The sequence below is a fragment of the Peromyscus maniculatus genome, chromosome 11 (assembly GCF_049852395.1).
Source record: "Peromyscus maniculatus bairdii isolate BWxNUB_F1_BW_parent chromosome 11, HU_Pman_BW_mat_3.1, whole genome shotgun sequence".
NCBI classification, from domain to species: domain Eukaryota; kingdom Metazoa; phylum Chordata; class Mammalia; order Rodentia; family Cricetidae; genus Peromyscus; species Peromyscus maniculatus.
Genome location: NC_134862.1, coordinates 69,146,520 through 69,169,402, shown reverse-complemented (window position 1 = coordinate 69,169,402; position 22,883 = coordinate 69,146,520). Strand labels below are relative to the sequence as shown.

Below are 22,883 nucleotides of genomic sequence, written 5' to 3'. Positions count from 1 at the left end.
TGTAATGTCATAATTTGGCCATGGCATTAATTAGATGGTGATTTGCCACTTTCTATAATGGTCTCCATGGGGGAAATATTTAAAGAGCTCCCCAGTAGATGTACAAATGAGCTGTTAGAGTACAATCCACTTCCAAGTTGGGAATTCTCTGCCTTCATAACATGGTGACAGTATAATCAAAACACCAAGCAGTTCATTCTCTTAGCTGTAGCCTGGAGAGGAACGGCTCTCCCCGACTCAGAACAGATCTTATGGGCATGTCCTCAGGTACCACAGGGCACATATGGCAACACAACCCTGGTCTCAATACCTAGTCTCATCTTTTGTAGCAGTTAGTGGGGGTATCTTAAAAGAGCAGGTCACTTGGTGGGGAACCATGAGGTATTACAAGTTTATTCCTAACATGATTGTACATCCATCCACAGTTATGAGTACCTACTGTGCACAAGATACTTGCCTGAGCATCAACATAAATAACAACGAACACCTTTACAGTTTAATCATTCATTTAAACCATGGCTTCTATATCCCACCTCCAACACACCATGCACTGCTATAAAGCTCAGGGGATTGCTTCCTGGGTGTGTGCTGCCTTTGAGACCGGACGTGTGATGACCTCACATCTTTCCGTTTGGAAAAACCTTCATCCACACAGAACATAGCTAGCTTATGTGGGGCATCTCCTTACCCTTTCTGTCTGTGTCTACTTTGCATGGGCACGTAACTGCAGCCCATGGAAGAGATCACATGAGTTTCCATAGCTTTCTAGTAGTTACTGCCAAGAGCTGTTCATCGCTGCTTAGAAGAGGGCACCTTGCTGAGTAGTAATGGGGTAATGTCCCCGAGAGGTCTTGGACCACATTAGACACCTGCCAGTGGTAATGAGGACCTTGTTGTGAGTTGCAAGCAAAGAGCTTTGAATGGATTTGGAACCATACTTTAAACTTTTAGGTACAGGTAGAAGTTCAGAAGCATATAGGAACCACTATCTATGTCTGTATTAATAAACACTGGGGTGTAAGACTGTACCAGGTTCCTGGAATGTCCAAATGTATTCCCGGTAAAATACTATGTAGGTATAGGAAGAGGAAAGCACCCATCTCCAACCTGAATGGCATATAGATAGTGCATAGAGCCTTGCATGGATATTTAATTATGCCTATGTGCCTAAATCTGGACATAGCTTCCCATAAGACATTTCTGCAAGTATGTACATTTGTGCAAAGTACATATTAAATGGCCACATGATAAACAGAATATACTGTTCCATGTACCTGTTGTCCAAATATACATACATACAATGGCCATGTGCATCTACTCGGACTCCATCTAAAGTGCATGTATACATGTTTTCTGTGCTTTTGTGATGGAGTATACCAGAGACAGTGTAATACATGCTTGAGACTACAACAGAGAGCACTGTTACTGGACACGTAGCTGCCAAGACAGTGTAAAATTGTCCATACGCTCCTATCCAATGGGATGCTCAGTCTGACATTTGTTCCTTGGTTGAAGTAATCTGTAGGCATGAGTGCATCACTGTTAAGGCTCCTCCTGAGTCTCTGTGGTTGGAAGGAGGCTGGGCCCCAGAGGGGAGGACACTGAGCTTCCCATCACTAGATAGGCAGTGATGGCCGCTTCTCCATCTGGAGGAGCTTGGGCTGAGCAGAGATCCAGAGGTCTTCATCCTTCTTCTTTTTCTTCTTCTTTTTCTTCTTCTTGTTTGGGTCTGGCTGTTGGCCGCTCTTGGGTGGCCGGCTGCAGCAGCAATGGCAGCAGACGAAGAGGAGTGTAAGGACCACCACTAAGGGCAGCCCCAGGAGGACAGCCAGGCAGACGGTGTTGAAGACGCCCCTTTCGTGTCTGGTCCGGATGGTTTCCCAGATAGAGTTGAAGAAGGAACTGTTTCTCTCCATGGTGCTGGGCTAGTGCGGGGCCAGAGGATCCCAGTTACCTAACAAGCCCCAGACTCCACAGAACACAGTGCTGGCCGCTTGCAATTGATTCCTCTTTTGGCTTCGGGTTTGGGCATGCCACCAGGAGCACCTGGAGAGAGTAAAACAGACAATTCAAGGGAAGTGCAAAGGAATGGTCCACCATTTTCACAGTGTCAGTGGCTTTAATGCTTAGAAAGGAGAAGGAATCAACAGTTTGCAGAATTTATTGAAATTACATTGACTCAATAAACAAAGTGCATGTAATGAGTCAATAACCATTAACCTGTTCTCATAATGTACACACATGCTATTGGGCTTAGGATAAAAGAATTAATACTATAGCAGACCTGGTACACACTAGGTGCTCAGCAGTTGTTGGATAAATTAATCAGTGTGTATACCATGTGTTTTCTGGTTAATTCTCACCTTATGCCCTCTAAAGTGACAAGCCTCATTCTTTTGTCAACTGTCATTCACCTGGCAGGTGATGAACGTGCATTTCCCATATGATAGCTTTGTGCGTAACTCCCTAGGAACACAGCTTATCATTTTAGATGCTCCCTAAAGCTTAAACACATGATGAGATTTCCTCTACCTGGCTAAGAGGTCATCGGTTGCAACTTCCAAGCAAACCTTCTCAATCTCCTCCCTACCTGTTCCTTTTTTTCTGCACAGAGAGAAACCTAACAGCCCCCTGAGAAATGATGCTTGGGAACAGGCATGGGGTCCATGTTCCAAACTTAAGAGACAGGGACCATCCTCCTATTCTTAGATAAGTAGATTCCCTTTCTTCATGCCTCTACATCTCCACACATATCTTAGGGAGCAGCTCTCAGGTGTAGACTCTCAGAGGGTCCCATGGATTCTGGAATCCACAGGTTCCTGTGTTTAGAGGTGACTTTGGGAACAGACATGATTCAGAAAAATTGGGGAGACACCTTGCTGTATAACACATTACCCTGGACTCGAATATCAACAATAACTGACTTTCAGGCTGGAAACTTCTGGCTAGTTCTTTCACTTAAGGATGACAGATGTGAGTGAGGTCTGGAGTGGTGAAGAAGATGTCTGCTGTGGGATGGTCTGTATGTCAAATTGCTCTGATTGGTCAATAAATAAAACACTGATTGGCCAGTGGCTAGGCAGGAAGTATAGGCGGGACTAACAGAGAGGAGAAAAGAAAGAACAGGAAGGCGGAAGGAGTCACTGCCAGCCGCCGCCATGACAAGCAGTATGTGAAGATGCTGGTAAGCCACGAGCCACGTGGCAAGGTATAAATTTATAGAAATGGATTAATTTAAGCTATAAGAACAGTTAGCAAGAAGCCTGCCACGGCCATACGGTCTGTAAGCAATATAAGTCTTTGTGTTTACTTGGTCGGGTCTGAGAGATTCCTGTGGGACTGGTGGGTTAGAGAGATTTGTCCTGACTGTGGGCCAGGCAGGACCAGAAAAACTCTAGCTACAGATGTCTGAGGCTACATGGAGTTGTAGGGAATGTCCAGAATTTTGGATAATGAACCCAGCACCCTCCCAAGGATGCTGACAAGCAGAGGATGATAATGATGTAAATTGTACAGCATTTTACCTGACACTTTGCTGACCAGCAGGGTTTCCACATGTCAGCCACTATAGGCTTGAACTTATAATCATCCAGCCATAGACTCCTGAGTGGTTGGGGCATGTTGTCTTTTAAGTGAGTAGTAGGATGGTGCTGTGACTGTGGACAGGTATACCAGAAGGCCTGTGTGTATCCTGAGCTCCAAATTCCAGGTTAGTTCAGATTTGGTTCTGCTGCCTGGAGGCTAAAGATGTGCTCCACACACAGTGGTAGGTTACAAGGTGCCCTGGAGGTTGTCCTAGAGGAGGTTTAATTCCTTGGATAACATGCTTTATAATTGTCCCATATACTCAGGGGCCATATGCCCATCTCACCTCCACCTGGCCTGGTCTGCTGACATTTGGCCTCAACCCAAGTGGTATTATTTGCACAGTTTTTGCAGTTGCACAGATTGGCACCTATTACTGTACCCCATGGCCCACAGGAACTGCAGTAATGCTATAAAAGTACGACAATGATTTTAGCCTATGTTTTCAAAGAACTTATTATGTGCCAGGCATTGTTCTAGGCACATTCTACCCATTAATTCACTTCACACTCACTGACTCATTATTACCTTATGCAGCAGATGTGATCATTCTCCATCCTTCAGCTAGAGATGGAGGCACAAGTCACAAGATACATGAGTGGCAGAGCTGGACTTACTCATTCTGGGAAGTTTGGCTCCAGCTCTCCAAAGAGTGAACTATTCACAGGCATTGCTCTGGGCCTCCTAGTCCTTTGTATGGAATTAACCCATTTTTGGCAAGCAGCCCAGGATTTGTAGAATCTTAGAATCCTTGGCTATTCCTCAGACTGACTTAAGCATTTATCCCATTCTACTGTCTGCAAAGAGATTGATTTCTCAGTGTGAGACACTTCCCCAAAGCACAAAGAGACCCAGAACAAAACCCAACTCCTTCCTAAGTGCAGGTTTACAGAAAGTGTAAGCCCAAATTAAAATTCAATATGCAACCAAGTAAAAAGTACTCTAGAAAGCCATGTCCTCTCACTGGAGGCATTGCCTGAGCCCCTGGGAGGGCTGGAGACACCCCATGATGTGGGTCTGCCAATACACCATTGCATTCCAAGATTCCAGGCTCCCTGGAGAGAAAAGCAACCACCGATGCAGCTGTAACTCCATAGGTGCCCCCCTACCCACATGCCATAACTCCACAGCGCCCCCCCCAGCCACACACATATAAGCCATAACTCTATAGGTAACCCCTAGCCACACAGACAAGCCATAACTCCACAGCCCCCCAGCACCCCCCCTACATAAGCCATAACTCTACAGGACCACCCACCAGTAACACACACAAAAACTCCATAGGACGCCCCCCCCAACCACACACATAACACACACATGCTAACTCCACAACCCTCTCCTGACACACACACACACACACACACACACACACACACACACACACACACACGCCCTAACTCCATAGCCCCACCTTCTGCCACACACACACATAAGTCATAACTCCATAACACCCCCAGGCTCCCCCCACATAAACCATAACTCCACACCCTCAAGCCCCTCACATACATAACGCATAATGCCACAGCCCCCTGACCTCCCCACAGAAGCCATAACTCCACACACACCCCCACTTCTGCCATACACACACATAAGGATTTCTCCTCCTCTTAATTTCCATTATATTTTCCCCATGGCCCTTTGCTTTGCCTCAGTCTTGTATATCCAGTATTTTTTGGTTCACCTAGAGCAGTGGTTCTCAACCTTCCTAATGCTGAGACCCTCTAATACAGTTCCTCATGTTGTGGCAACCGCCTCAACCATAAAATTATTTTGTTGATACGTCATAACTGTAATTTGCTATGGTTATAAATCATAATCTAACATCTGATATAGGATGTGGGACTCCCAAGGGGGCTCAACCACAGGTTGAGAACCACTGACTTAGAGCAAATGTTCTGTTCTGTTGTGGGAGGATTCAACTGGTCTCCTCTCACTTGATCCCACACATAGCCATCCTGGGACCAAGGGCTCCTTGCATAGTATCTGTGATTCAACAGTGACACCAAGACTATACTTCCTCATAACCTATTCTGCATCGGGTGGTGCTGGACTCTTCAAGAAGCAGGGCATCAGCAAGACGAAAGGTCCTGAGCCATGGAATAGTAGGGCAGTCTCCAGCCACTTACAGATTCTCTCAAAGATAAATAAGATTTTAATCGAGAACTTTGGGCACAAAGGACATTTAAACATCTCAGGCAGAGAGCAATGTCTAGAACATGAACGGAAGAACAAACTGCTGCCCAATGAGTCTGAAGCTCAGCGTAGGAGAGGAGGAGACCGGAAGAGGAGGGAGAAGGGCGAGCGGTGGCTGGGGCAGAGAACTGGTCTCATGTGGAACTTTGTAGCAGTCACTGAGATCCGAGCTGACATTTAGGAAAAGATCACAGATCTGAAAAGCTCTGTAAAATATTGTAAGAGAGCCCTTTATCCAATTCACAAACATTTATTGGACATTTGATTTGTGCCAGAGTCTGTGCTGGGCATAATAGATTCAGCAATGAATGACAAAGTTATGGTTTCTGACACCAGCTTTTAGAGCCCAGGGCAATTATTATTATTGAAGGATTGTGACATAAAAGACAAATATAATAAACAAATTCCAACTTAGATTGCTTAGTTGGCTGAAATAGAAGCATGCATTTGAATTATGTGTTTATCTCAACATCCCAGACTCTCCTACCCCCCACCTCTGTCTTAAACATGTCCATCCCGTGGCACCTAAAATAGCCTTTGAATAAATAGATTTCTTTTCAACTAAAGCTAAGTCAATAATTCACTTCTGCATTCTTAAAGGTACTTGTTAAGAGTCAGCTCTCCACACAGGCAGAGAGAGTACTCATTAACATTTGGGAACCCAGTCTGGGGAAAATTGGATTAAAAGGTATTCTTTATATTTTTTAATCTAAGAATTCTTGTCTAGGCTCCCCAGGTTACTTGCGAAGCACTGCTAATCTATAACATTTCATTAGTATTTATGAGCTTTGTGCTATTAGCATTTTCAAGAAACAATCAAATATCTCCTCAGTGGGATGAATGAAAAGTTAGGGCTTCCATGGGACAGTATGCAAAAGAAGTCACACATTGAGCCAAATGTACTCTGGAAGAGCCTATCTTTTTTGTTACTTTCAAGTATCACTGACATAGAAATGTCATTCATCTATTCTTGTAACGTGAACAATGGGTGCCAATCAATCTTCATGTGTGTGCTTGTGGGGGTGAGCTTGAAAGAGGGAGAGAATGGGGGAAGTTTCCTTCAGTTCCCTAGAAACAAAATATTATTAATCTCTACACTCCTCTGTAGTGTCTAGCCAGGGAAAGAGTCATTCATTCATCGTTGTTTGCCCACAAGCTTCTTTCTGCCTGAGTATGAGGTGACGGAGGGGAGAGTGGTACTCGAGTCAGAAGATCTGGGCTTGAGCCTCGGATTAACCCGTATGACCGTGGCAAGTTAGTGAACCTCAACTACAAAATGAAGCTAATAAGCATCTCTCTGATGCTGTGAGGATCCAAACAGCCCAGCCTATTTCATGCATTTTGTGAACTGTAAAATATACAAACATGATCCATAAAACTGCAGGTTACCTCTAATAATAACAGGGTAATTCCAGCTTTGATCTCTGGCTTCCCATTACCTCCAAGCCCGGTCCTCATTGTTAAAGAGGCACTACCCCAAAAGCTGGTTCTCACGGAGGAAGCTTTGAGTTCAGTTCCAGCTCAGGGACCTCTGGACCCCATGTCTGAAGTCCTCAGCAATAGGGACTTACCTTCCACCTCTGGGAAGTAACCAAGGGCAACAGCAATGGGCTGTATGTGTTGTAAATCTCTTGGCCAGCCTTGGCCGACAACTCAAAGAGGGCTTCTAATGCCTGGTATTGGGGTTTTTGTTAGGTGATCTTCAGCTCTTGGAGGGAACATTGTCAACCCAGATGAGAAAATTATATTTATTATGCATGTTTATATACAGCCATGTTTATTATAGGTTTTTTGTTTTTGTTTTGTTTTTTGGTAGATTGTTACTAGTATGATTCCTCATGACTTTTTCAGACATTGTTACTGTTACATTACCCTCCTTCTATATTTATCTCCCTCCTCTTTCCTAATTAGTGCTCCCTCCATTTTTCTCATTTTTTTCACCATCATATTATTTGTACCTTAATACACGCCCCCCCCCTCTTTATTGCTCCCACACTCCCAACCCAGAAATGGTCCCTTTTAACTTTCCTGGTTTCTGCAGTTACTCTGGGCTATGGACTCACATCTGAAGATTTGGATCCAGGGGCCTCAGATGAGAGAGAACACGTGGCGTTTGTCTGTCTGTGTCTGTGTTGCCCCACACAATATGATCTTTTCTAGTTCCATCCATTTCCTGCAAAGTCCATGATTTAGTTTTTCTTAACAGCACCACAGCACCAGAAGAAGCTTCCAAAGGAGGGGGGCATCAAAACCAACTGCCTTACCCAGCTATGCCCCCTATGAACGGCACAATGATCAGCATGACACAGTAAGCATATGGGTGTAGTAGTGGCACACATAGCTTGGTGGTAACCAACAGTTTCCTAAATTGGACTTAAGACCCACTCAACAAGAGGGAAACCAGGCCTGGTACTGGGAACCTAGCTAACTACCCAAGGCTAGTGAAGTCATGTCTCTTGGAGAACCCACAACTGCTACTTTACTAAAACCAGCATAATCCCCAACAGAAGAGTTAACGACCTCATAGCCTCAGGTGGGATGATAAACACTGGACAGGAAAGTTGACGTGAATGGGCTGTCAGGATCTGGAAGGCTCCTGATAAGGGAGTGTAAAGGATGCTGTGTCCTCTTAAACAAAGGAATTTCTTTCTCCAGAAAACATCCGCTCCTGATAAGATGAACATACCAGTGTACTTTGGTGATTGTCAGTTTGAGACTGCAGGGGAACTAAAGCCTGGTGGCAAGGCTTAGGCCAGCAAATGCCAGTCATTCTTCTTCAGCCTCACCTATGAGCTCCACAGTCCTCTGAACGCCATCAGGTTTCCCTCCGAAGACCGACCATTCTTCCCCGTCTCTGGATGCCCGAGTCTAGGATTAAAGCCATAGACCTGCAGGCTGGCTGCAAGCAGGCAGCCCTTCATGAAGCCCCTTTCACTTGGCAGGGTTAGGGCCTTCTTTTTGTACATTTTTGAAACTATAATTACATCATTGCCCCCTTTCTTCCCTCCAAATCCTCCCACCTCCTCTTCCCTGCTCTCTTTCAAATTCATGGCCTCATTTTTCATTGATTTTTACATAATACACAAATTTACAAATACACAAATATTTTATATAGTACATAAACACAACCTGCTCAGTCTGTAGATCTTAACAGTGGATCTTAACCTTTCTAATGCTGTGACACTTTAATACAGTTCCTCAGGTTGGTGACCCCCAAGCATAACATTATTTTTGTTGCTAGCTCATAATTGTGATTTTGTTACTGTTACAATTCATCATGTAAATAATATCTGTGTGTTCCAATGGTCTTAGGCGACCCCTGTGAAAGGGTTGTTCGACCCAAAGAGTCATGACCTACAGGTTGAGAGAACCCTGCTGAATGTTATCTGTATGTACGTTTTCAGGGCCGACCATTTGGTATTGGATAGCCAATTGGTATGCTCTTTTTTGGGGAAGACTATGTCTCCTGCTCTTAGATTTCTTAGTTGTCTGCAGGTCTTTATGTGGGGATGAGGCCTCATGGGCTTTCTCCATGCACTTTAGCATGTCTATTGTCGTTTTCCTTACTCAGCTCATTTTTAGGCTGTCATGTTGGTGAGACTTTATGTGTTTAGCTTCTGACATTCGTAAAGACATAGTCTCACAACAAACTCCCCGATCCCCTGGCTCTTACAGCCTTCCTGACCTCTCTTCCAAGTGATCCCTGAACATTAGGTGTGGGAGTTGTAGATGTGTCTGTTGGAACTCTGCATTCTGATTGGTTGTGGTATTCAGCAATGTTCTCCCCCTTTTGCAAAGAGCAGGATTTTATTTGTTTGTTTGATTGTTCTTTTTGTGAGAGTGAGTATACAGATGTGATTCATTCCTCAGGGAGGGAGAATTGAATCTCAGAGAGGCGAAAGTCGCTGCAGGGTTGTGCCCAGGGCTGTGCTCAGGCTGGTGCATGCTGTGAGAGCCTTGGGTTTTAGGCAGAGCAGGGTTATAATGAGTGTCTACTCCATAAAAAAGCTGTCATTCAGGTGTGAGAAAACAGACTGGAGAGGCGGAGGTGGGGAGGCCATTCCAGTTGTTTGGAGAGAGTGGCATCAGGACAGGGGATGGTAGTGGTGGAGATGGGGGGACACAAGGCCTAGCTCAGATGTTCTCTAGATGTGAGGTAGAGAACTTGCAAGACACGAGGAAGTGTTCCTGGGCTCTGCTTTCCTTCTAGCTCTGGTCTCCTAGGAGGAGTCTGTGTGTGTGTGTGTGTGTGTGTGTGTGTGTGTGTGTGTGTGTATGTGTGTGTGAGAGAGAGAGTAAATATGTAAATATACATTTTCTTTTAGTCACAAAGAAGGAAGAAGAATCCCATTGAACAGTTCCTGACCCCCACCATCTCTAATACCTTATCCAACCTTGGCTATCCAAACCTCACCCCAGTTCTCAAACCACCCACCTTACAAAATCCCTGTGGTTATGACAGCACCCAGTTCACAAAGCAAGCCTCTCTGGCTGTGAGGGCACAGAGTGGAGCCTTAGCCGGTGGTATTGACTTTGCTGACCTGAGCTGTATTTTAGTGGCAGCTCTTACCCTGCTAACCTGAAGCATATAGGTCCCCTCTAGTGCACGGAAGAACTGCATGGAACAAAACCTGTTGGATCATGGCAAATAATCTGCATGCAGAACATTGTTTTTGTTACTGAAACCCAGCGCTAGACATTAGAAAAATAAACATATTTCTCTAATGTAATGAACTGCTTCACATAACTAGTTCTAATAAAAGTTGGAGGCTTGTTCTTGCCCTAAAGCATACATATATGATATATGACTAGAAATTGATTGTTGAAAGAAAATAGATAGTATTTTCCTCCAGAATCAATGTTGCAATTATGGTTACAATTTGGACAAGAACACAAATAGATCATCAATATTGAAATGATTATGATAACCTAGAGTTCTTAAAAATGATCAAAGGTTACTTTATTATAATGTGCTTCCTGGATTAGAAGAGCCTTGAGATGGGCCACCGGGTGAGACTCCTTTAGATCGTTAGGAAGAAGTCTGGAGTTCATTGCTGGAGGGCAGCCATTAACAACTGGCACAGCCAGAACCAGAACCAGTATCTCCCTCTTCTCAGCTCACCTTGCCAGGCTTTCTCCAAAGAAATCCTTAGAAATGGGCGCCTAGGTGGTGTCTTATAAAAATGCACTACATGCTGCCTTTCTGGGTGCGGGCCAGAAGACCTTGCAGCCCCTTTATATCCCAAGGGGCCATGGGAATGATGCTGACCAAGGTCCCCTCCTTGTTCTGCTTACTCATATGGCCAGGGAAGGACAGCATGAACCGGGGACAGCGGAGATGAAGATGCTTCTGAATGAGCATAAGGTAGAACTTAACTGCTATGGGAAGCCACTGAGTGTTCCCTCCCCATCTCCTTCCCCCACCCCCACAGTTAGCTCATCCCAACCAATACAGCTGATGAACAGCTCACATTGATACTGCTTACAACATGTGCGATGAGTTCTACACTGCTCCTTGAGAGCAACTCTGACCCAAGAATGGGTCGCCTCAGTGACTGGCAGTTTTGAGACCAGATATCCTGGTCTAAATTCTGGCTCTTTCACTCACTAAGTGTGCCACATGGCAGGTCATCCTCTCTCTCTGGGGCTCAATTTTCTCACTTGTAAAATAGAGCTGAATACGGTAGTAGACTGTTAGAAATAACCTCGCCAGTTGGTAGAGTGTCTCCTAATCTAGCTAGGCAATAAATATGATGATTTGACCTCAAGCAAAAAGACTCGCTGGCTAAAATAAACAGCCCTCAGCTTCCCAGCTAATGATGATTTTGTTTGCCCTTTATAATTTCAGCATGTTTCTGATGTAATAATTTTGATATGCAAGCCTCTAAAAGAGACTCTCTCTTCTCTCTCTAGTTTTCCTGGAACAAGGGGGCTCTTTCTGAATAGCTCACTCACTGTTGTTTTTCTAACCATTGATTCCAGAACTGTGAATGGATATCACTTAGAGGCAGAAATACATCTCTTCATCCTCTTCTCATAGACCTCACCTGACTGTGTGGAGTGGTACCCAAGTCTGGTTTGTCACCTCCATGTGACACTATCCTTTATTGCCTCTTCCTCTCCCTTTTCCCTTCTTCCGGAGTACTTAATGAGCTGTTTGTACATGATAATTTGCATCCTAGGCACTGCTGATAGACTCATGAACAAGAGAGATGTGGCCAAACAACTTATTCTCCACAGGGAGAAGACAGTAGACAAGTGAGCAGAGAAATAAATGCAAATGTGTTTTCATTTCTATAAAGAAAATAATTACAGTGGTCTCTGCAGAGGTGACTCAGTGGGGGGGGGATGACAAAGATCCACTTATGCACAGAGACATGGACAAAGACCCCCCGAAGGCAGGAGCAGAAAAGGTGGGGCTCTTTGGGGAGAAGGAACAGGGATGCCCGGGAATGAGGGTGGTAGCCCATGTGACAAAGGCAGAGCAGGTCTTAGCAAGTGGGCTCAAGTCCTGTGGGTGGGAAAAGGAATGTTAGGGGAAGGGTCTTGAGATGTAGATGTGTGCTCTCTTCAAACCCAATTCTGCCGTATTCATCCAAGTGCTCAAACTGGTCTCTAGTATTTTTTTTTTCTTCCTTAAATCTCTCTAAACTCTAAATGTGACGTGTACCCACTGCTTAACCCTTGGTGATATGGAAATCACAACTACTTAGCATGGAGGACCAGTCTCCTGTGATCTCTTCCTCCTCCCATCCCAGCCTCATCTTCTACCCCATTGTCATCACCAAGTTTCCAAGATCGTTCCCAGCCTTCCCCACTTCATGCTCCGAGGTGTTTCATCTGCCCCACGTCTTTCCACCTCCCTCTCTCCATCCACTCCTCAGGGGGACTCCTTCCTGGTCATGCAGGCCTCTCCTTGAAGTGTGACTCCAGATCTCCTGACCCCCACAAAATGATTGCTTTTTCTTCTGAGTTCCCACCGAGGCAGTTACCTAGCAGAGACCAGATCTCAATGCACTATAAATGTGTTTTCTTTGAAAAATTACAAGAATTCAGGAAGATGCAAAGGGTTATGTAAGTCTCAAACACTCTTGTGTTTGCTGACTTATTTTTCATATTCACTTTTTTTAGGCTCCTCATTGAGGGATTCTCACTCCTCTGTATGGCTTGAAGATCTAGCTTTGTGCTTATCACATAACAGGTGATAATGAACATTTGCCACGGAAAGGGATTCTGTTAACATTTAAACCCAGTGGAAGAATGACCCCATCATCCGGATTCTAACTCTAAAATGCCTTTCAAATGCATCCACTTCTCTGCACTTCCAAGACTAGATCATTGCCCCTGTTAATTGGGTTCATGCAATGGCCTCCTTACCAATCTTTCTGGCTCTACTTTTCCCTTGCTGTGGTTTGTCCTCGCCACATGAACGGGCCACAGTGCCCCCATCCCTAGCTTATGCTCCATTACATCCCATCACGTGAAGTGTAAAAGATAAATACTATATCATATCCCACAAATTACCCCTCCTGCCTCCATCATCACCTGGTCCCTGACTTCATCATACATGCCCTGTCAACATCATCTGGTCCCTGTCTCCATCATTCAGCCCCATTTCTGTCTCTGACATTGCATAGCAACACTTTCTGCTTCATTCACTGTGTCCTATCCTGGGTTTCTCTACTCACTCAAAAAATTTATCTCTTTGCTTGGCACATGTAACCTCGGAACTTGATATGAATACTTTATAACACTCAGGTCTTAGCACAGAAGAATTTCAAATTTCCTGTAATGGTACCTCCACAAGGGGCTTCTCCTGCCATCTTGTCTTGTCATCTTTGCAGTATGACTCACTTTGAAATACTTCATTCACTCTGATGCCTTCCTCTCTCCTCCTCCTCCTCGTCCTCCTGCTCTTTGTCTTTCTCCTCCTTCTCCTCTCTCTTTCTCCCCTTTTCTCTTTCCTAACCACACGATTTCCTGCTCATGGAGACATACATGTTTAAAGCCTGTCTTTTTCCTCTGTAATACAAGCCACACGAGAACAGGGCCTTTGGCCTGGCTTTTCCCTTTGAATGTCCAGATTTGGGCAGGGAGCTCTATGAATGAACGAAGTTCACCCAGGGGTTCTGAAAAAGAAAGTGAGAGCCCTCCTGGATATGAGGTCACCGGGAGAAAGAACAGAATGGAGGGTAGAAAAGGGGAGCACTGATCATAACTGAACTTTGAGGATAATTGCCCATCCATCTAGCACTGTCCAGTCAGGTCCTCCAGCCACAGAATTCACTGGAGAGGGAAATAATGACCATGAAAATCCCATTATCAGGAAAGCAGTTGGGAGTGGTGTATGTCTTTATCAGCTTCTAAATAATCACCTACCTTCCCGGTGCTCAGTTACAAAGAGCCCATTGTAGCCGGGACTTCTAGATAACAAGGGGCCCTTCCTAATTACTATATGCTCTATTTCAGGTCCAGCAGAAAAGAAAATTAAAAAGCTCTATTTCACTTTGGGTTCAAATGAGTCAATCTCTCAATCAATCAAGTATTAATTAAGCCATGCTAGGACATACAGGGAGAGTCAGAGATACAGCTTCTTCTTAAAAATGATACCAGGGAAATAATTAGCAAATGACTTAGGAACAAAGGAAAGAGTTTAAAATGGGCTTTATTTTGACTTTCTTTGATTTTCTATTATGAAAAACACAGAAGGTCTGGAGTCTCCAATTCCTCTATTCGTCTTTATTTCTCACTGTCCTTTTTCCTTCCCTCTCTTTTCTCACCTTTGTCAGAGACCCCGAGAACAACTCATTCCACTTGGTCCGCTCTCAGGAGCACTCTCTGGCAAGCATGGCTCTCTCTGATTCCTTGAGACATCCAGCTGCACTCACGGTGAGCACAGCATCTCCAGCCCATAACAAGTCAGCAACTTCCTCAGATTTACCCCCCAGAGACTGTAAGGAAGATGTTTCCTAACCTTTCTTCTCATAAGCCAGAAATGTGTAGCCAAGAATTTTGTCCCTTCTGCCCACATGGTAGAGGGTCTGGGAGCATTCACACCCATGCTTTACGCTCAGCTTTTCCCTCTGGCTTGCAGGGTGGGGCATTTATATATTGTGCTGCAGCACTTGGCCCTGAGTCTGACACAGAGCCTGGTGGAATGTGGACTGACGTCTTCTGAGTCAGACTAACCAGAGAACACATTTCTAGGTGAGAGGAGTCAGAGCGTGTGCAAAGCATGTACTGCCCTTCACACGGCGGGTGCCTTAACATTCCCTTGAAGAGTGCAAAGCATCATAGTATTCTAGAACATCCTTTTAGTAACAAATCATTTCATTCTGATCCCTGCTTGATCAGTTTTTCACTGACTTGCTTTAACAGGTGCATTGACTGGCTCCCAGGAAATCAGGGCAGCTACAGTTGGCTCTTTCTCTCTGCTAACTTGCTGCCTTTCGTGACTCTGTCCCTACTCAGCCTGCCGCCTTGCCCCCAGGATTGAATTTCTAGGGGGTTTGTTTTGTACATCACTATCAGCCGTTCTCTTCTTAGTTTCAGCTAGAATACTCACTTGTTTTCATTTGTCCTGGCTTCTGACTTACTTCTGATACTTCAGAAGGCCAGAGCACAGGCAAAGGTCCTAGCACCTTCCACAAGAACAGGAGGTCTGTTGACTCAAAGGCCACCATTTGTTGAGGTCTTGCTAAGTGCACAAATATCCTCTCTCTCTCTCTCTCTCTCTCTCTCTCTCTCTCTCTCTCTCTCTCTCTCTCTCTCTCTCTCTCTCTCTCTCTCTCTCCCTCTCAAGCCTTTATATCAAGGTTGAATTAAACAGCTCAATGTAATCTTTTTTTTAAATCGCTACTGAGGAAACTGAAGCCATCAGAGATTTAAAAAATTCTGCCCAAGGCCGTGGAGCTGCCAAAGGGCAAAATCAGGTTTTGATCTAATCCCAGTGGAACACAGAGGTTCCGCTGTAGCTTCTCTGGTAGGTGATCTCCGTTCTCAGGAGTCTTTCTGTTAGGACGATGGTTTCTCACCTAGTAATCCCCTACAGCAGGTGAGAACTTCCACATGTGCCACATCCTATGGAAATACCCCGATGATATTTAGATTGTGATTTTAAAGGGCTCATATTTTCAACATTTAGTTTTATTTATGTAGATGTGTATCTACTTGCTTGTGTGCTACATGCATGCAGTGCCCATAAAGGCCAGAAGAGGGCATCAGATCCCTTGGAATAGGAGTCACAGATAATTGTGAGCTGCCTTATATAAGTGCTAGGAACTGAACTTGGGTTCTCTGCAAGAGAAGCCAGTGCTCTTAACCACTGCATCATCTCTCTATAACTGTACATCAGCAGGGGGAGCCTGGATTTGAGCCAGGGACCTCTTGATCTGCTGTCTAATGCTCTATCCTTGAGCTATACCTCCTGATGGGGCTCAAGTTTTAACAAGCCCACACATGGCAAGAGGGAAGCGCAATCCAACACCCTGTCAGAAGGTGATGGGCCTCTAAGGCATGAGCCTTCATGATGGGTACAATGCCCACTTGTATTCCAGGAGTTATACCCAACACACCCATGCTTTATTATGATGATGACTAATCCTTTTTCCTTTTCACTTATATAAAATCCTCAGTTTTTAGCTAATCCTAATATTGAGCTGTACTAACATCCTATGAATGCATAGTCTGTGGAGCTTTAAAAGGGCCCGAGTTCTCTCTGATCCCTGTTTCATCTAGTCCTGTTCACTACCTGGTCCCCGGAGGCGTTTAAAGCTTGCAGCCTGAATTACAAAATTCCTGGTGTAGGGACCACATCACACGTTCTCTGTGCTACCATCTGTGTAGAGAGAGCTACCCAGCAACGGGGAAAGCAGAAATGAGGACAAAGGGCCAGCCTGTCTGAGCAGCAGTCACCTCTTTGTTGACCGAGCTTCGTCTCTGGTTAACGCGAGGAATGATAAAGCTGACGGATGATTGTGGAGGAGCTAGTACATATGCAGATAGCCCTGGGCTCAGTGCAAAATGCTGGGAGAGGGGTGAGGGGCAAAGACTATGAAGCCAGGGGTCAGGGGAACCAGGTCTAGTTCCAGGTCAGTTGCCTTCCATGTCTTTGACCTTGGACAGCATCATTTAAACTTTCTGAGTCTTTTCCTTGTCTGAGAAATGAAGTTATTTCCTGCCCTGGCTCTCCCACGTGAAGAACAGACAAGACACGTGAAAGAACACCGAGGAGGGGGAAAATCACAATCAAAATGCCAGGGAGTGGCATTTTAAGGCAGAACACAAAAATGACGGCGTTAAACCTAGAATGGGAACCCCAGCTCTTCTTCCCAGGGCGGTGCTCCACCCACCCCACCACTCCTCCCTCCCAGGTCCCTTATGAATATCAGTCCTCAGGAGCTGGGTTTCCACGGCCGAGGGTCCATGAATGCACACGGCCACCACTCACACTCTGTACATCCCTCCCGATCACATCCCGGTCTTAGTCCTCACCAAGTCTGTAGCCATGGATATGGTTAAGGACCACAGTTACTCAGCCCTCATTTTCACTCTTTACAAGTGTCTGGTGAAAGTCTGGAGCCAAGTTTTGTGGGTGTGGTAAAGCAGCTAGGTGAGGTTTTATTTTTGGAAGGCTCGGGCCTCTGAGGTCATCTGTGAGTTAGGAGTGGCTTGGGTGGGGTGGCACCATTTCTGTTCCATAAATAAAGGGGGAGTTCAGCTCCTGGGGGACCCCAGCCGCTGCTGCTTAAGTCTTCCAACTCATATCCTTTAGGAGGGGAGAGTGGTGTTTTTTTTTTTTTTTTTCAAGAGGACAACCAACCACTTATGTGATTCAAGGGCTCCTACACAGGTGGTAATTAAAAAATAGACCTTAAATTAAAAGTTACATTTTTTTTTTTAATACCGGAGAAGGGTATTTAGAGTTCTTCGAACTGCAGCACTAACAGAATGGCGGATTTATTTCTCTTTCTCAGTGGTGACGGGGGGAAGGCTTTACAGGCTGGAAACTAGTGGTGTGGCAAAAATATACAATTATGCGACTTGAAAGCGGTACAGATAGGTTCTATTTTCCTTTCCATTTCCCCCTTCATTTAATGTTAACAGAAGTTCAAGGCAATTAAGAGTCAAATACTACCTTCTTACAGGGTTAAGGTTTAAAATGCCCATGCCAAATCGGGAAAGTGAGCGGAAACATCGTCCTTTCAACAATACCTCACCCTTGTGGAATGTATAGCATGGTGTGATGATTCAGAGTCACCAGGCTTTGGGTCACAGCCTCCTTTGTCCCAGAGCGTGAACAGTGTGGGGGATGAACCCTCACCTGCCCTCTGCATGGGTGTATCTGTATCTCTAAGAGTGCACGGAGACCTTTTCCTTTTGATCATTTGGATAAATAACAATTGATAGATGCACAGGACATATATTATTGAGCTAAGATATTAAGTACAAGCAAGCACCAGGCAAATAGCATCTTTTTGCCCTACTGTTCTAGTGCTCTCTCTCCCAGATATACGCCATTTCTTTGGTCTTGGATGCAGCTGTTCTTTTGTTAACTCTACCAGCTTCACCCCTTCCCTTCACCCCCTCCCTTCACTCCCTCCCTTTACCCCTCCCTTCACCCTCTCCCTTCACCCCTTCCCTTTAGCCCTTCCCTTTAACCCCTCCCTTCACCCCTTCCCTGATCTAGTCTGTATACCAAACATGTGCCTCCTCATGTCTGAAAAGCCTTTTCCAAAGGAAAACAGTTACAGAAGTCCTCCTTCACCCAAGGTTCCACTTTCTGCAGTTCTAATATCCTGCCATCAAAAAACATTACCGAGAAAACTCCAGAAATGCACAATTTACAAATCTTAAGCTGTGCACCATTCTGAGGATTGTCATGACCTCCTGGCCAGTGTGCACAGCTCAGAACATGAATCACTCATTTGCATCGTCCCCACACTGTATATACTACTCGTAGACGGAGGCATGATGAGCAGGCGTGACTTACTCAGTTTGTGTCTTGGGACAATCACTCAGTTGCTCTGGGCCCGTTTCTTTGTCTCCAACATGGGGATAATCTAGAATACACAAAAAACTTGCATGTATATATTGTTTAAACTGTATCTATAGAAGACAACTGGAGACACAGACTGGCTTTCCTCTCATCCATCCATGCAGTTCTAAGGAGAAACATTTGTACGCCCTAAAGACAGACATACTATCAGCTGACAATGTGAGGACCTTCTCACAGGGTCCTCAGGTGAAGCAGGTGGTACATGTGATGCACACCTAGGTTTCCAGCAACTGTCTGTACACTCAGTCAGAATTGGTATCATTCTGGTAGATGAAGGCACATGACAAGCAACAGCAATAATAACAACAACAACAGTCACTCCTTGGTTCTGCCCAGGGCCAGAACAGCCTAGAGTACCTGGGAAATTTATTCCAGTGATAGGAGATTTCCCCGGTTTCTTCCAGAATGGAAAGGTAGTCAGTCATCACTCTGCCTAATTCCAGAGAAGTTCTTCCTGCCACGGTAGTGGAGCTGAGGCCTACTTGATGTCTAAAGGTGCTGGAAATTTGAGTCCTTACGTGCACTCTGGGTTTTCAAGGACTAACAGCTTGTCCACCCCGTTGAGCAAGTTTGGACATGCACATTCCATCCATTTCCGAGAGGCAGTGAGGCTGCTCTGAGAGCTGTGGGAATACCTGCACTAGTGGCCGCCCTCTGGTTGTTCTGTCATGTCTGTGGGTTAGAGTCTCCCTTGACTGTTTACTGAGTCCCTGTAATAAAAATAACACTACAAGCACCACTCTTTACATTTAAAAAGGCTCGGAGCATGAACACATATTTGTATCAATGCAATATGCCATTTGAATTATTTCCTTGTAGATGCATGTGGATTTCATGTCAAGAAGTGTTAGCTAAGTATCTACTATGTGATTGGTATGTGCTAAGGGGCAGGAGGGGTAAGAGTGGTGACATGGTTTTTATCTCAAGGGAGTTGCCTTGGAACACTGCAAGTTCCTGTTTTGCTTAGCCAGAGGCCAGGTCAAGTCCTGCAGCCTCAGAAGCCTCAGGTTTCTTATCACTAGCAGGGAAGATAATAATAGCTGCACTCATCATCCAGTATTAATCCCAAAGCCCACAGTAATATACGTGTGAATTCTCTGTAATTTGAAAATGCCCGGCAGAGTAGGTTTTGTTGTTCTGAGGCTGCGAGTTCTGTATCCCAAGCTGGCCTCTAATTTATTACTTTGCTGAGGATGACCTTGAACTTCTGACCTTCCTGCCTCTTCTCTACCCCACCACCCTTCTAAAACCTAGTTTTTTAATCTATTCATTTTCCAAGCCTCATTTAAAGCCCTGTTCCTCTTGGGAAACTTCCTGGGACATATTAAAGACCTGAGTCCCAGCTCTATGCCCTTTACTGTCCCTGTATTCTGGCCACAGCCCGTGCCAACATTAGGGTAATTTCTTATTCCATCATCCTTCCTCCTTTCCACATGGGATCTACTCCCAACATGGGATCGCCCATTCTTGACCTTCCTGAGTGCTGGGATTACAGGTGTGTGCCATCATGCCAGGTTTTTTCCTTTCGGGGAATCGAACCTAAGGCTTTATGGATGCTAGGCAGGCACTCTGCTCATTGGACTACATCCTCAGTTCCCCCAAAGTAGTATCCAAATGCTAAACTAAGAGCCAGCAGGTGCCCCATGTGAGTTCTGTCAGACTAGAGAGGTAGATATGGGCTCTAAGGTAGGGTGGCAAGAGGAGGCGAGGCTGTCTGTGCTGGCCCGTGTTTGAATTTAGTCTACAGGAGGGTCAGACAAGCTAATAGGGAAAGGGGGTCTTTGAGGTGAATTAAGACTACATGGGAAAGACTTCAGAGGGACGGGGTGGGGGGGCAGCATGCATAGTCTGAGTATGAGCTAGCAGGGAGGAAGCCTTCTGAGGATGTACAAGAATCGACACTGGGGAGTCTCGGAGTGCCTGATACAGCTTCAGTGCAATGAATCCCACAGAGGTTCCAGAAGTTGTGGGCCGAGACCTGATAACGCCAACGTTTCAGTGGTCGGACCTAATCTCCCTCATAAATGAAAGGACACCTTGCCAGAATTCAGGATTACCCAGCTTTAGGCAACTATTCCTGGGGCCAATGGCATTCTGTAGGCAGAGTATTCATGGATATTACAATTAAAAATCTTAATTCATAGCATACTTTCTCCCTGAGATAAAAAATCTGATTATGATCTGAAATGAAATATCACCAAACAAATATTAAAGAGGCTGCTATTTATTGATCTCCTGATGCCTTGGGAAAGGAGTTGGGATCAAGAACGCCTGCGCACTCATGTCTCACCTTTGAACTGACAAGTGGGCCTGGCTTTATTTATGATTGAATTGAGTACTGTTACGACCTCACATTTACAACTTCTAGATTTAGGGGTGGTAGGGGAGAGGGTCTCCTCATGTAGCCCAGGCTGGCCTCAAACTGGAGCTCCTCTAGCCTCAGCCTCCTTAGTGCTAGAATTATAGGCCTACACTATTACACCCAGCTCAGGGGTTCGTTAATGGACTCTAAACATGTTTCCATTGATACAGAAAAGGGAGGGATCACTTGCCCTGTTTCACAGGCGGACAAAAAATAAGGATTTGGAGCCAGGCAGTGGTGGCGCATGCCTTTAATCCCAGTACTCAAGAGGCAGAGCCAGGTGGATCTCTGTGAGTTCGAGGCCAGCCTGGTCTCCAAAGCGAGTTCCAGGAAAGGCGCAAAACTACACAGAGAAACCCTGTCTTGAAAAACCAAAAAATAAAAAAATAAATAAAAAAAAAATAAAAAGAATAAGGATTCGTTCAGTTACAAGGCTGTTGTGCCGTCACGGGAAGACAGGTTGTGGTTTTTGTGTACCTATGTGATGCACCCCTCCCTACGATACTAACTCCTGAAAAGCTACAACAAGGGCACCAGGCAGCGGCCACCAACCACTTTGGAAGTTTATGAAGCCTTTTCTTTCTCACACTCTGAGACCCATGGTTCCCCTCTTCTTTGGAGGCCTACACAAGCTTCTCTAAGTGTACCCCATCATTGTTCCCAACACCATCGAGTTTCTTAGTCTACTCATCTTCTAGACCTCAGTTAAAACCTTGTTCCTCTTGGGAACACTTCCTGGGTCATGGTAAAGGTCAGAGTCCCGGCTCTGTGCCCCTCACTGTCTCGATGCTCTTACTGCAGCCCATGGCAGCATTAGGGTAATTTCATATCCCACCATCCTCCCTCCTGTCCACATGGGATCTACTCTCATCATGGGATCCCCAATATCTGAGACCTATTTTGTTTCTGAGAAACATTTACCAAGTTAATAAATGGACATCTTTTCTAGATGAGAAAACTTATTGAAATTAAGGCTTATTGAATAAAGGCTTATTGAAATTAAATGACTTGTCCAAGGTCTCACAGCTATCAAGATGCCATGGCAAAACTTTCTACCTGTGACTACCCAGCATTCTTGCCCAGGCACACTGATGTCTGGATTCACACACAACACTGCAGTCAAAGAAAAGATGTTTAGAGAAAGTGCACAAACTGGAATTTCAGTACTCCTCATCTGGAGAACTCTTTTAGCACGCCCACTGCTCAGATGCCGATGTTTCTGGGATTCCCAGAGTAGGCACACTCTGCAGGCCAAGGTGATAGGCCTCGGCGGACACTGGCCCTTTCGTGGGACACCATGTGGGATTTTAAGATGGCGTTACCTGAAAGAGGCTCCCCCATGTTGTTGGAAAGCCCTGCCTGCTCATGTTTTTGACATATCTATGTTCTTGGACTGATGACATGTCACATAGTGACACCAACTGTCACACAAACTGAGTCCAGGATGCTGTGTTAGTTCTATTCTTCCCAGAGGGACTCTCTTTGCTGTCTTCTTCTCTCCGTTATTGAGCCTGGGTTGTTGACATCACTGAGGCTGAGAAAATCAAGAGCTCCCGTTTCCGGTCCCTGCAGTACAGCAGTTTGCTTCTGTTTTGTCTTGCTACCCACTATATACACAAAGGACATCTCTCTTTTCTGAGACATCCCCCAAAATGCTGCACAACGAAAAATAAACACTCTCCCAGC

General features: G+C 45.2%; 1 protein-coding gene across 2 annotated transcripts in view; it reads right to left on the bottom strand.

Moving 5' to 3' along the window:
• Nucleotides 1-377: 377 nt before the first annotated feature.
• Nucleotides 378-22,883, bottom strand: part of Kiaa0040 (KIAA0040 ortholog) — a 32,784-nt gene continuing 10,278 nt past the window's right edge. Inside the window, exons 2-3 of one of the 2 annotated variants that reach the window (XM_015992648.3) lie at nt 18,770-18,839; nt 378-2,046 (exon numbers count right to left, since the gene is read on the bottom strand). In XM_015992648.3, coding sequence (XP_015848134.1) covers nt 1,617-1,916 — 300 coding nt within the window. In that variant the 5' untranslated portion in view covers nt 1,917-2,046; nt 18,770-18,839 and the 3' untranslated portion in view covers nt 378-1,616. The remainder of the gene's footprint in view (nt 2,047-18,769; nt 18,840-22,883) is intronic. The other variant, XM_076547795.1, reaches the window with a different exon arrangement.